Genomic DNA, 14,844 nt, shown 5'->3' with positions numbered 1-14,844 from the left:
TAGCTCTACTGACACATGTCAGACGACAGTTGACCAGGTGTGTCTTGAAGAACTAGAGTCAATCGATGACCCACCACCTGGGAACCTGGAGACCCCAAATGGTAAATGACTAGACCCAAGCAATTGTTCAACATAACCATTTAAACCACCTTTTCTCTCCTGGGGAAGAAAATGACAAAAATCTACACAAAAATACTATGAAACATTTTTAATCCTGGAAAGGACTTGATCACTGGTAACCAAAGAGGGGAAAAGTCAACAAGAATAGAATCCTATCTTTTAAATCAAGTGAACACATATCAAATTGCTCAACATTGTTAAATGGCATGATATAATTTATCCATAGAAGACATAGTCTCATTCAGTGGAAAGCTGATTTAAATGTTTTGACAGAGCGCTAAGAGATATTATAGGTAACAGCTGACTTAATGGAGTATTTAAGCCTTCAAAACTGCCTTTTAGAAAAATAACAAATAACTTCTTCTACCACTTAGAGGGGAAAGGAAATAACAACTGTCAGCTAACAATCATAGAAACGTGATTAATTTGTTTATGCCTTTCAACATTCCACTGAGATCTGCAAAGGCAAGACATAAAATTAAAGTGAGTTCTATAGCCAGGATTGATCTGAATATTTTCCTCACAATATTCCTTCTGCCATACTTCTTCAGTGCTTGGAATAAAATGACAACCCACTGGGATCCAAAGGAAAAAGTCAGCTCTTTCCAAAGATAGGACTGAGCTGCCAAAATCTATTTTATATCTAAAGTTAGAAATAAAGTAAGTATACCCTTGAATACCAACTATATTTTCAGAGAGTTCATTAAAATTTAAGGCATTTTTGACACGTCAGAGATTTTAGTCCAGTGACAGGAGAATAAAGAAGCTACCTGGGAGCAAATCCCAATTATCTCTATGGCTTGGAACGTACAGGTTGAGCACAGCAAAGATGAAGAGAGAGGTGACAGGTGACTATGCGGAAACTTCCTGACTCTGTCCTGTCTGTATGACTTTGCCAGGGTTCCTCTAAAAGGGTGCACTTCAAGTGTATTTTCATTCTTCTGTTTAAATTTTGATCAAGATGGGGAAAGGGTCATCAGCACTGTTGGCAGGATAAAAATGAGCAATGCCAAAATCATTTCTTCGTTATAACAGAATTTAAGAAACTAAACGTGGAAGACGTTTATGTAAAGCAATGCCCTCCGTGAATTTCACAACAAACCATAAAACAACGGCAACCTCACCTATACTCTCGAATCCAACAGTAGTGATGTACACAAAACAAACATTCACTCAACAGTAACAGAATGGTCCAGTGTTTTACCCACCAGTCAAATAAATTCACTTATTTATTTTTATCTCATTTGCCACAAAACTAAGGACGACCTGCTGAATCAAAAGTTACAAGTCATACCTCATTGACAGACTTGGGGCAAAACATTCAACAAACCCTGCCCCTATGCCCTGCCTCTCTCGGCCAATGACCAGGCTTTTAAAAAATCTGGATTAAAACCTATAAAGATCACTGTTTATTGGAAACAAACCAGAGCACCTTAGATTATAAATGGTCAGGAAACTCTCCTCTTTCCCACTTTTAAAACAATTAAGTTTTACACAAAATTGGTCAAATCCAGCTTCATTCAAACTTCTTTCAACCAACAGTATTTAAGTCGCACTAATACCAATGTAACCCGTCCATCATAGGAAATATCACAATTACCTGCATCATTTTTGAATAAGAGCAGCAACACTTATTTCATAACTGCTTATGGGATCTGAATACAGTTATATGCGATTTTCTAAAATTCAATCCCTGCCCTGCTAACTTAAAAAGAAAACTTTCATGGAAGTCATAATCCTTAAAGTCTTTGGCAGGAAAATAAGCATATAACCTTTGATGCTTGACATAGGGTAAATGTCCCACTGTCGTTTTCTGGAGACCATGAAATTATCCCAATACCTTTGTACAGCTGTCTGTACTTATAGACAAGCCAGGCCACTTTCTTCTCATGATTTTGCAAGTGATCTGATAAACAAGCTTTCCTACTCATTCTAAATTATACTTCAAGTATTACATAAATTGTTTCAAGCCATTTGACTTTCATAATAGTGTCAGCTTGTTTGTACCAGTGGAAAGTCAAGGCTTCTCCTTATCTTTTTTTTTTCTTTTTTTTTTTTAAGAATCCCACTTTTAGTCAAGCCCTTCTTACCAGTTCCAACAAGGATGGAATTTCAAAGGCGATTATAAGTTAGATAACCCAAGCACATGCTGACTCTTCATTAAGAATTACTGCTTACTTAGGCTTCTGAAATCAACAAGGATACCCTATGGAAAAATGAAAAATCTATTGTCTTTCTTTGTTCACCATTTTTAATAGAAAACATGTTTTAAGGTCTGTCAGGAAAATAAATAATGGGAAAAAATAACTGTACCTTAAAAATTTTTTCAAATTGTTCCCCAAAATATAAACAAAGACATAAATGGGATCACAATGCATATGCTCACATCAGCCCTCCAAACACACTTTTTATATAGAATTCATAAAGAAGAAAAGTTACCCATTAATTATATGGCATGCATCAGCAGTGCACTCGTGGGCTTAACCTTGGTTTTGAGTTATTTGTATATACAGATAAATCTCTTCCTGAGTTGAGCTTCATCTTCAGTTGAGACTCAAAACATTTGCTTTCTTATTTTTGGCAAGACACTTGACCATGTTATAAGGCAATCTAACATTTCAACCTCCTTCCCTTTTCAGCGGCATGGCCCTCCTCTGTGACATCACCAATGTGCCGGATACGAGGACAGGCTCTAAACTATGGTCCTGTAAAACTAGAGAGCAGGTTTCTTTGTTCATTAGTCTGAAGGCTACAGCACTGTCTTTCATATATTGGGAGATCTTGAGGATTTCAGTTGAACAGATTCAAAATGGTCTTCTTTGTCCTATGGGGGAAAAAATATTAAGACAAAAATCAACTCACTAAAATTCCAATAAGATTTTAGGAGCTTACATATCCAGAAACTAAGTTCTGAAATCATTTTAATCTACATACCTTCCACTTGTAATTAGGATTTTACATTTAAAGGAGGGTGGCAGGTATAAAACAGATAGCATGCCTACCCTGAATGATGCCTTTTTTTTTAACTTTTTATTTTATATTGGAGTAGAGTTGATTAACAATGTTGTGTTAGTTTCAGGAGTACAGCAAAGTGATTCATTTACACATATACATGTATCTATTCTTTTTCAGACTCTTTTCTCATTGAGGTTGTTACATAATATTGAGCAGAGTTCCCTGTGCTATACAGTAGGTCCTTGTTGGTTATCCATTTTAAATATAGCAGTGCGTATATGTCAATCCCAAACAGATGTCCAGGGGATAAGACACACAATTCAAAACAGAAGCAAACACATGACTGCAACAGATACCAAAAGATGAAGCTGTGATTCTTGTGAAGAAATCACTGAGACCCATGCAAGGGGGATATTTGATCCGGGTGCTGAAATAGATGACCTATCCATGCAAATTGTAGACAGTAAACTAAATATTCTCAAGATAACACCGGGTAAATAATAAGAAAAAAGGAGAGCAGAAATAAAGATAACACCAATAAGACACAAGATCATTTGGGTCCACTGATATGTTGGAGGAAAATCTTTGGGAATCATGCCTACTAAATATATTAAAAAGAAGTCATCTAGGATAATAAATCAAAATTTTAATGCAAATATATCATTGCTGGCATTTGTTATATAATACATTCAAAATGTAGCCTGTTAAGAGAAATTATTCTTCTTTAATGGGGAAAAAGAGAAATAAGAGGTGAGGTTTCTCCCAATGTTTTCATGGTTAGACAAAGCTTTCCGAAGGCTGTTGGAATGGGGTGGGGGAACTATGCTGTTGAAGAGAATAAGGATGAACAGAACTAGGATTATTTTAAAAATAAAAGAAATAGGAGGCAGATCAGTCCTGGGTGCACATGGATGTGCCTCTAAAGCAGAGAAGTGAAATGAGAAAACAACAGGAAATAGATACTGAGTATCTGTCAGGAAGAATGAGATTGCTGTTGTGTCTTCTCTCATTTGAGTGGAGAAATCAGAGACTTCAGATCAATTTAAGGCCACATGGTCAGGATTACAGAAAAAAAATCATAGCATCAACACCAGCATATCCCATGTCCCTGCCTCTACCGAGACGACAAGCCCCCGAGAGAGCAGCCTTGCAGATCGCAGCGCCCGAACCCACCGGCTCTGGGAGAGCCTGCCGGAAGTCTCATGTTCACCAGCCTTAGTTTTCTAGGAATAACCACCGATAATTCAAGTATTTATTAGGCACCCATGTGTTACAGGAACAGGACTAGACTTTATGGGATACAAAACGTCTGCTCTCAAGGAGCTCACAGTGTATTACAGGAAAGAGTGTTAGAGTATCAGCCATGAACTATAAGAGAAAGCTGAGCTTTCTGTGGCCCTGTCTTGAGAACATTTGATTCAACTTGTTCTTCAGCAAGGGCAGGCAGAGACCTGTTGCTTACCCTCAAGGTAATATTGCAATTAAAACACTGAAAACAGTCATGCTATTAGGGCTTCATAGGGCTTTCGTTACCATCTCCTCTGTGTTCTATATTCACATGGGATTTTGCTCCTATGGCTGATGTGGTAGGATATATACCCACACATGCGCGCTGACTGGGACTTCCTAACGGCAGGAGTTGTATCTTGTTCACTTTTTAATTCCCATAATATGACCCAAGGCCTAGCACATGGTTGACTGTCAATCAGTGGCTGTGAAAATGTACTGAAACACCACCATGCAGAAGGAAAAAACCTGGATTGGAACTCAGAATACGTGGTTTCCAATTCCCATCTCACCCACTCTTGGACAAATAAGTGAACCTCTCTAGGTCTCAGTTTACTCATGCATTAAATAAAGATGCCATATAAAATGATCTTTTAAAACTCTAAATTCAAGAATCTACTCAAAATCCAACTTCTCCCAGAAGCTTCTCCTTAGCTTGTCACTACCCACCTAACTGTACTCCATTCTCTTCTGTACTCCAAGAGACCCTACTCAATACTCTTGTCATACCGGATTATCCTGTGTACGTGGGGTGTGTGTGTGCATGAATGTGTGTGTTTGATGTGCATGTGTCTTCCATCAATAAACTAGTCTCTGAGATTAACTGTGTCTAATATGACATCTCACCAAAACCCGGTGGACAGTATCCCATAAATGACTGTGACATGAACTAAAGGAAAAAAAATCAACTGAAGATATTTTTTAATTGTTAAGAAAAGTCAAGTGAAGTAAATCTATAAATGAAACCCCACAAATCCAGTGCATAAGGAAATACCAAAGAAGTATGGCCTTTAGAACATGAATAAGGATATATATAAGACAAAGTAAACCTTACTTGACACAGTAGTTAAGAAATTTATAAAGTTTTTTGCTCCATGAAATCATATGTAACATTTTTAAAAGTGGGGCACACATAAAAAAAATTTAAAAATAAAAAGTAAAAAAACTTTTAAAAGTGGGACACAATAAAACTTGTACAATGGCATTCATAGCAGCTTTATTCAGTCAAACACTGGAAATAGCACAAGGGTCCATCAAAAGGAGAACAGATGAACAAACGTGGCAAATCCATACAACAGAATACTCCTCCACAGGGAGCAATCTGCTATAGATAAACACAACAAGGTGGAAGAATCTCAAAAAGATTTTTCTGAGTGGAAGAAAACTTACACAAAAACTACACTCTCTGGCATTACGATTATGTGAAGTTCTGAAACAGGCCAAACTAATCCATAGTTTTAAAAGATCACCACAATAGCTTCCCTTGGGGGATGGGGATTGAGTATACACATAAGGACATGAGTTTACTTTCAGACACCAGACCATTGTTCTATATCTTCACAGGATTTAGGGTTACACAGGTATATTCATTTCTCAAATTTCATCATATCATGTATTTGTGAAATATACATTTCACTCTGTGTAAACATTTTGCCTTTAAAAAAAAACTTAAAATATTGAATTCTCTCATCGATTATATGTAAACTGAAGTGTTTAGGCATCAAATGTATTGACGTCTGAAACTCACTTTGAAACACATCAAAAAAAAGAAGACAGATCAATAAATGGATAGAGGGATGGAGAGATATGTAATAAAGAGTAAGATTTATGTGGAGGATATATGGTTGTACCACTGTACAAACCCTTCAACTTCTCTGTAATACTTCAAATTTTCATCTTAAAAAATGAAAACAAAATCATTACATTGACTAAAATTGCTATTCAAAATAAAATGTGGCACACGGGGGGCTTCCCTGGTGGCGCAGTGGTTGAGAGTCCGCCTGCCGATGCAGGGGACACGGGTTCGTGCCCCGGTCCGGGAAGATCCCACATGCCGCGGAGCGGCTGGGCCCGTGAGCCATGGCCGCTGAGCCTGCGCGTCCGGAGCCTGTGCTCCGCAACGCGAGAGGCCACAGCAGTGAGAGGCCCGCGTACTGCAGAAAAAAAAAAAAAAATGTGGCACACTGCACCTTCTCAGGGAAAAAAGCTCTACCCTCCCTGTTTCCTGTGACTGTTTTCAAGAATCTTTTCAAGTTTTCACTTCTCTGGCTATAACATAAAAACAGAAGAGGTACTGTAAGAGGAGGAAACACTGAATGTTTTAGGTAGTGCTCATAACGCCCACTTCTTCTTTTAGATTCACCTCAGAGATGACTTTCCCTTAAATGCATTCCCTGGCACCTAAAGGCTCCCTTCATTGTAAGATACCACCCTTACAAATAGGGAATCAAACACATATATATGGAACCTAAGAAAAAAAAAAAAAGGTCATGAAGAACCTAGGGGCAAGACGGGAATAAAGACACAGACCTACTAGAGAATGGACTTGAGGATATGGGGAGGAAGAAGGGAAAGCTGTGACAAAGCGAGAGAGTGCCACGGACATATATACACTACCAAACGTAAAACAGATAGCTAGTGGGGAGCAGCCACACAGCACAGGGAGAGAGGGGTGGGATAGGGAGGGTGGGAGGGAGGGAGGGAGACGCAAGAGGGAAGAGATATGGGAACATATGTATATGTATAACTGATTCACTTTGTTATAAAGCAGAAACTAACACACCATTGTAAAGCAATTATACTCCAATAAAGATGTTAAAAAACAAAACAAAACAAATAGGGAATCACAAGATCACACCAGGTGAGAAGTCTAAGTCAACTTGTGATGGAAGATAGTTTTTCATGGGCCTCCTGCGTTTCTGCAAGTCTTATGAAAAGACACTGATAGTCCTTTATTCTAGGTGATTTTCCAAAGATGTTTCTATAACAGCCTTGGATGATATAGATAAAGTCTCCTTCTAGAATAAAGGAAACATTTGCTTACAACCCAGAAAGCTACAGATATTGTCTTTCCCCGTGGAGCAAATGGCAGACATACGTTGGGCCATTATAAAAGACTCATGTTCTCCAAGCCAGTTCCTCTACAATAACGTAACCCACTCTGTATACAGGCGTCATCTAGTCCACTTCATTGTGTGGGAAGTGAGGCTTGAGGAACCAATACAAATGCTGTGATTTTGGCCAATGCTAATGCTGTGAGTAATGAGCTGTGTTTTGTCTCTGACCCAGAAGACTCATTCCATCTTCCAAAGTGTCTATGAAACTATGGCGGTCTAATCTGTTGGCCAGTAAGTAGAGTGTGATTTCATTACCTTCACGGTTCTTCGTTGTTTTGCCGATGAGAGGAGGAAATTAATGAAGACATTTCTAGAAGAGAGCTTCACACTCTGGTTAACAAGATTTAAGGAAAATTCCTGAGAATTGGGAACAGACATGCTGACCACACTGTATGGCAAACAAGGCAATAAAACAGTCCTCCGTTTTCTTGCCTGGAAATGAAGAGGAACTGGGGAGCTGGTTGTGGGCTGAGTACTGGGAAGTGGGTTCAAAGAGTTCACAGTTCAACTGACTGGATGGTGTTAATTCTCCTCTGGCAGGAGGACAGCCTCCCAGTCAGGCTCAGGTGTGCCTCACAGGAGCAACTAGCACTAAAAATCATCCCAACAGGAAAAGAAGGTTTCACCCGCTTTCAAACAACAGTTCCAGAAACATGCACCTACGATAAGCGTTAGAGAGAAAATGGAAACCACTTACGGGGAGAAACCAGGTGAAGTGCTAGAATGTTGGCTGGTTCACTTTGGAGACGATGTGGCAGGACTCAGTGATCGTTAAGAATGGAAACAGGGCTTCCCTGGTGGCGCAGGGGTTGAGAGTCCGCCTGCCGATGCAGGGGACGCGGGTTCGTGCCCTGGTCCGGGAAGATCCCACATGCCGCAGAGCGGCTGGGCCCGTGAGCCATGGCCGCTGAGCCTGCGCATCCGGAGCCTGTGCTCCGCAATGGGAGAGGCCCCAACAGGGAGAGGCCTGGGTACCGCAAAAAAAAAAAAAAAGAATGAAAACAGAGGGGCCATCCTAGGGCTCAATGCTGCTGGCACTCTATCCTGCCAACTTCAGATCCACCCAAAGATGCAGTAAAAGGTCTCAGAGGTTTTGCAGCAGGTCCTCACCACAGTTACAGAGCCATGGCTTCCTCTGGGGGCTCTTTCTGAGATGAATTCCCCTAGGAAAACTTAGTGAGGCAGTAACTACTGCTGGGGCTCTTGCTGCCCCAGATTGGGTTTATAAGGCGGAAAAGGGTCACTAGAGAATGAGAAACTGACCCCAAAACATCTAGATAAGTTAGTAATGGTCAGGCTCACCTGGGAAATGTCCCTTCACTGTTGTGGCCTCTCCCGTTGCAGAGCATAGGCTCCAGACGCGCAGGCTCAGCCACTTTGAGGCATGTGGGATCTTCCCGGACCGGGGCACGAACCCGTGTCCCCTGCATCGGCAGGCAGACTCTCAACCACTGTGCCACCAGGGAAGCCCCTGTCCCTTATCCTTTACATTTAAACCAGGAATTAACTTAAATATGACAATGGAGCAAGAAACGAGGTGAATTCCCTTTTAAAAAGACTCCAGTATGTGAGTCAAGCCCAAATCAACAAAAGAACGTAAGACCTGCAGCCTTCAGCGCAGTCAATCTGGCTGTGACTTCTGAGTCAAAAGGTCCCCAAAGGTGGAATAGATGATGTCAGGAATGATGCCCTCGCCGTTCAACACAGAACTTTGAATGGACCCAAAACAATGGCAGTTTGGTTGGCTTGTGAGCAGCTGCTGGAAAACAACAGCAAATGCAAAGCCCTGCTGCTGTCACAGAGACTCCCCTTCCCTCTTCATCTTTAACCCTTCCTTCCCCAACGATGCTGACTTTGCTGCCTTAAGGAAAAAGATGATTAGGGGTAGGACCAAGTTTTCCTGTCACCAAGAGTGACTGCAGACCATACACACCCATCTGAGACTGCAAGGGAGCCCGGGGAAGGGGAGGGACTCAAACATTTCTGACTCTGCTTGTTGCAGGCACCGAAGTCATCATCCTACCTGAACGTGTGAGAGGAAAAGGGCCTGAAAATTCAACTAATGGGGTTCAAGCTAGGTTCGCAGTGGGGGAGGGAAAATAATGTGACCTAGTGTGAAGGGTTCTGCGTCCCCATTCAAGGTGCTGTTGCTGCGTTACATCTGAATCTACAGTAGGAATTGCTGGTATGTGCTTGTTCTTCCTTATCTCATAGGCAGCAGAGGACAATCCCCTGGTCAAGAGCAGCCACATGAAGAGAAGGGCTACTCGGATACTTACCCCAAGCGTTGCCAACTCGTCTGCCATGTGCAACAAATGTGTGAGTCAGAATGGCACACGAGCTCCTCTACCTTCTGGTGCCTAAAGGTGTCACTATAAATGATGTCCTGTTGGTGTCAAGTCAGACGTCTCAGTCTCAACAGCCTTGCCTGTGTTATCAGACCTGCCAGCAGAGACCGCTGATAAACCCTCACAAAATTCAGGGAGCTGCCAACTAAGTAAAGATTCTTGAGACTAGGTGGGCAGATGTGCAATGCTTTATCTTCCAGTCGAGAAAAAACAGCCCAGCGCCTTACTGCACTCTGCTGTTGGACACAGTATGGTATCACGTGAGTAGTCTACTTGCTCTGTCATATCAGCTAATCCACAAAATAGTATCTTTTGAGTTAGGCCCAAGCCAACAGGCTGTATTATCAACTGCCCAGCAAGGTGAGTAACGCTCTCTACCTTGTGGCCTCACAGCCCTAATGACCACTTTATGATACAATTCTTTGCGATGAATGATTTTGTCAATTGGAGACCGTGGCAGTGGGAAGCTGCCTTCCCCCGGAGGCATCCTTTGGGGTTTTAGACTCATCACCTTGATGTGGCCACCATGTACATAAAAGCCCTTTTGAAAAAGCAGCTATTAGCTTGTTACTGAGCTCTTGTCAAAACTGAATGCCATTACCACACACACTTTGGGACTCTACAGCCTGACAGTCCCACTCTTGATAGGTCAACAAGGTGGGAAGCATCCAATCAGTCTCACTTGTCAAATATGAATGGTATATTCAAGAATACAACTGGTCTGACCCAGCAACATCTCAGCCTCACATGCAAATATGGCAGCAGACTCTTTGAGAGAAAGGTTATCCCCTGGCTCCTCTGCCCCAAATGAAGCCACTGGCTCTGTGGGGTCCTGGGTTCACCGAAGTTCTACTTCATGCCTGGGCCTGGTTCACTGATGTTTCGGTTGAGCTGAAACCCAATGGTGTCTGTCACCTGCTGCAGCTGTCCAATCTCAGCACAAGTATGCATAACTGAAAACCAACAAGATTGCCTGGCTCAGTGGCCAGAACCCAAAGCCCTTCTCACAGCTGTGGCCAATACTTCTTCTGATACACCTTGTCATATTTCTACTTACTCTTGAGCTATTGCCAAGATTTAATAGCCATTGTCAACAAACTATTTGGTCTGCTATTTGGAAAACCCCTTACTCTTCACCTCTCTTTGGGGCAACAAATCTGGAAACAAATCTTAGCTGTTGATCAAATCATCTGGGTCACTTAGGTAGATGCCCATCCTCTGAAAAGACCAAACAGAGTTAAGCACCTTAGAGAGACTGCACCATACAGACTGCCACAAACCCTACACAGCATTTGAATCCTGTCCAGCATGGCAATAAATCTGCCTTCACAGACTGAGCTCAAAGTGAAGGACTCTATTTTCCTGACGCAGAGGTTACCACAGCATGCAAGACTTGGGAGTCATACCAAGAGCTGACCAATATTTCCCTGACAATTGATTAAATCAGACCTTTGATCACCTCTCGGGGCTATCGGTGGTGCCTCATCACTGCTGACAGCCATTCGGGTCACGGTGTTGCTGTTCCAGAGTGACTGGCCAACTCCAGTGACACCACCGTGGCCCTTGCAAAACATCTGTTTAATGTTTATGGTTTTGTGGACCATTTGCAGCCTAACAGTGGTGTCCCTTTTTTTTTTTTTTTTTAATCACAAAAGCTACCAGAAAAATGGACTGGGAGTAGAGGTACTCAGTGGACCTTCCACACTTCCTACCATTGAAAGGGATCATTGATCATCGGAATAGCCTTCTCAAAAACTGACTCAAAAAGATTTCTGCCTCTATCTCCCTCATCCCCTCCTGGTCCACACATCTTAGTAAGGCAGTTCAGTTACTAAATATGGCTATTTCCAGAAAGGGATTAAGAGATTATCTCCTCTTGGCTGCTTCATGGATAATTTTTAGTAAAAATATATAATAAGTAAGAATATATCAATACAACCTACATAAGATTATATACCCATATGAAAACCCAGGATTCTGCCCCGACCACTACTGGCATGACGGGTCCTTATTTAACCCAACAGCAACCCCCAGGACGTCTGGTGGTAGCCCTGCCAGAAGGGAGCCTAGAAGATTCAAATATAATTCCGGTTTAGCCACCTGTATTGTTTTGTTGGATTGTCATGATCCTAGATCAAAAGCATAATAACTACTTGGTTGACTACACAGCTCATCAAGACCTCGTACCATCCCACATGGGCAAAGGTAGAAAACACACTAGGTCGTCACACGCATTTTTAAAAGCCCTTGACCTTCTTGCACCTGAAGGTTTGGCAGCACAGAACTCCAGTAGGGGATGAGTAGAAATAAGGCGGAGCTTTAGCTACGGAAATGGGACAAACTGATTTGTACCAGTGGAAGATCAACAGTGCAGTCTGATAGTAAGGCACCTAGGAAGGAGGTACCTTAGGCCCTGAGAGGGGCAAAGGACGAAGGGATACTAATGATTATTTGTTTTTCAAAGCCACCCTGTCACCTTCCTATGAAGGAAAACACCTTAGTGTTCCTCTCTCAAACTGTTGCAAGTGCCTTAAATTTAACTGACTGCTGGGTCTACCAAATCCACCAGATGCTCAAACCACAATCTGGTTGCCATTCCCCTTAGGCTTACTGAAAATTCTATCAGAAACAGCAGGGATGATGCCAGCTTCTGCCCCCAAATAACAACGATCAACATGTCCATTCCCACTGCCATCACTCAATCGTTCCATGGAGTGGACAAATACCACCCAGTCTGCGGCATGGACAAACAGGAAAAGCTGGACAAACTGCCCTCAAGCAGTCTCTCCAAAGACAAAGAAGAGACACAACTGTTGGACATGAATCGGGAACGCTAAGGTTTACAAGCCAGCAAGGAGGTCGCAGGCACCATCGACCAGCGCAGCCTAACTAAACAGGTCCCTCTTGGTGTCCGTATCAACTGTAAATAATACTTCCCTTCCAGAGGCCCCATGTGTACCTCTAGGTCTGTACTCTTTGCATAGAACCAGATGTTAACTTCTCTCCTAAAAACAGCACGGCTTGTACTTGTATTCTAGGAGTGGTCGTAATTCAACTGTTTATGAAAACATCCTCGATAGATCATTTAGCCCTTAGACAACTGCAAGGCTCTTTTCAGTATCAGGCTACCCTTGGTTACTCAGAAGGGGTTCCTGGAGGGATAACTGACTTGTTATTCACACTCACCCCATGGGTAGTTATTCAATTAGCAAAGATGGAACGTAAAAAAGAATGAAATAATGCCACTTGTAGCAACATGGATGGAAATAAAGATTACATTACTAAGTGAAGTCAGCCATAAAGAAAAAGACAAATACCATGTGATATCACTTATGTGGAATTTAAAATATGACACAAATGAACTTATCTACGAAACAGAAACAGACTCACAGACAGAGAGAACAGACTTGTGGTTACCAAGGGGGAGGGGGAGGGGAGAGGGACAGATTGGGAATTTGAGATTAGGAGATGCAAACTATTACACTGATATATAGGGTGAATAAACAACAAGGTCCTACTGTATAGCACAGGGAACTATATTCAATATTCTGTGATAAACCACAACGGAAAAGAATATAAAAAAGAATACATATATGTATAACTGAATCACTCTGCTGTACACAGAAATTAACACAACATTGTAAATCAATTATACTTCAATAAATTTTTTTAAAAGAAAGAAAAGGCAGTACAAAATTTGTTTCTGACTCTAACTGAAGTAATCCATGATACCACTTCAGCCTTTGAAGGCATTAAGGTCAACATCAACCCACTGTCCATACATTGTTATGGACAATATAACTGCCTTATACTTCCTCCCTGAGGGCCAAGACACGATCTGTACAGTCACTAAAATTCTTTGTGCCTGGACTGTCTTGTTGGATTGCCGTCTTCCTAGACCAAAAGGATAACGACCACCTGGTGGAGGACACTGCTCACCAAGTTCCCCTACCAGGGCCCAGGTAGACAAAAGTGGGAGATGTATAGGGTCTTCGTAAATTTTTGAAAATGTCCTTCACCCTCTTCCATCTGAATCTTACGGAGGAAAGGTCTCAGTGCCAGTGGAAAGGTCTCAGGCTGAGTGGAAAGGTTAATTCAGGGACCTAAAAAGAAAGCCACCTCTTTCTAAGGTGGACCCTGATGACTTACGGCATTTGTTTGGTTAGTTGAGTCTGGAACCCTGGTATGATCCAGGTTAATAATACAGGTTGGCCTCGTCTTGCTGTTTGGTGTCTTGTTGGGAGTAGCTCTATTTTTTAAGTGCTATAGGAAGCAAACTGACCAGATTTGATTCCAGCCTCAGCCAGATTAATCAGAGTGAACAGTGGAATGGTGTACTAACGGGAAAGTTGCCGGAAGCCAAGATACTGCAGGAAGGAGGTTTGGATCTGTTGGGAGACAACTCCCCAATGGTTCTCTTGCATTTCTGCCTATCTTATGAGTGAGACACTGACTTCCCTTTTTTCCAGACTACCTTTTCAAAGGACTTTGTATAGAAAGCAACCTTTGAAAATAAAGATATTGTGTCCTTCCACAGCAAAGGGCGGGCTTGCTTACAGTCTTAAAAATAGTTATTTCCCTCTTGAGCAATGAACACGCATGCTACCTGTCCAGTACAATAACAACACTATCTCCCTTTGGAACAAAGGACAGAGATGCTTTCTGCCCTTTCTAGAAGATTCAGGTTCTCAAAGCTTAAGGTTCCTCTCCTGTAAGGCAGACCACTGTGTGTACAAGCATCATCTGCAGGACGTGGGGCTCTGCAACTCGTATAAATGCTGATGTTTTGGCTAGTGCTTCTGCTGTGAGTGTTAAACTGTCCTTTGTCTCTGATCAGAAGTCCCATGTCTTCTAAAGTATCCATGAAACCATGGAAGGCTCAGAATCTCAGCTCTTGACAATCTCTGTACGTTCACTGTCCCACAGCAATAGTATCCTCCCTAAACTACCATATTAAGAAAAATCATTAGTATAAGGGGAATAGGGCTTATTTGTTTTATTTTTAAATGATCCCCTAT

The 14,844-nt window shown here is 41.8% G+C and overlaps 1 protein-coding gene across 2 annotated transcripts in view; it reads right to left on the bottom strand.

Annotated features, from left to right (window-relative positions):
- Nucleotides 1–2,353: 2,353 nt before the first annotated feature.
- Nucleotides 2,354–14,844, bottom strand: part of ELAPOR2 (endosome-lysosome associated apoptosis and autophagy regulator family member 2) — a 183,372-nt gene continuing 170,881 nt past the window's right edge. Inside the window, exon 22 of one of the 2 annotated variants that reach the window (XM_024738459.1) lies at nt 2,354–2,944. In XM_024738459.1, the coding sequence (XP_024594227.1) occupies nt 2,885–2,944 (60 nt within the window). In that variant the 3' untranslated portion in view covers nt 2,354–2,884. Of the gene's footprint in view, nt 2,945–9,099; nt 9,238–14,844 lie in introns of those variants that run through there. The other variant, XM_024738458.1, reaches the window with a different exon arrangement.

Source organism: Neophocaena asiaeorientalis, unplaced genomic scaffold, assembly GCF_003031525.2.
Source record: "Neophocaena asiaeorientalis asiaeorientalis breed wild unplaced genomic scaffold, Neophocaena_asiaeorientalis_V1.1 scaffold89, whole genome shotgun sequence".
Classification (NCBI taxonomy): Eukaryota; Metazoa; Chordata; class Mammalia; order Artiodactyla; family Phocoenidae; genus Neophocaena; species Neophocaena asiaeorientalis.
This window is presented reverse-complemented; position numbering and strand designations above follow the sequence as displayed.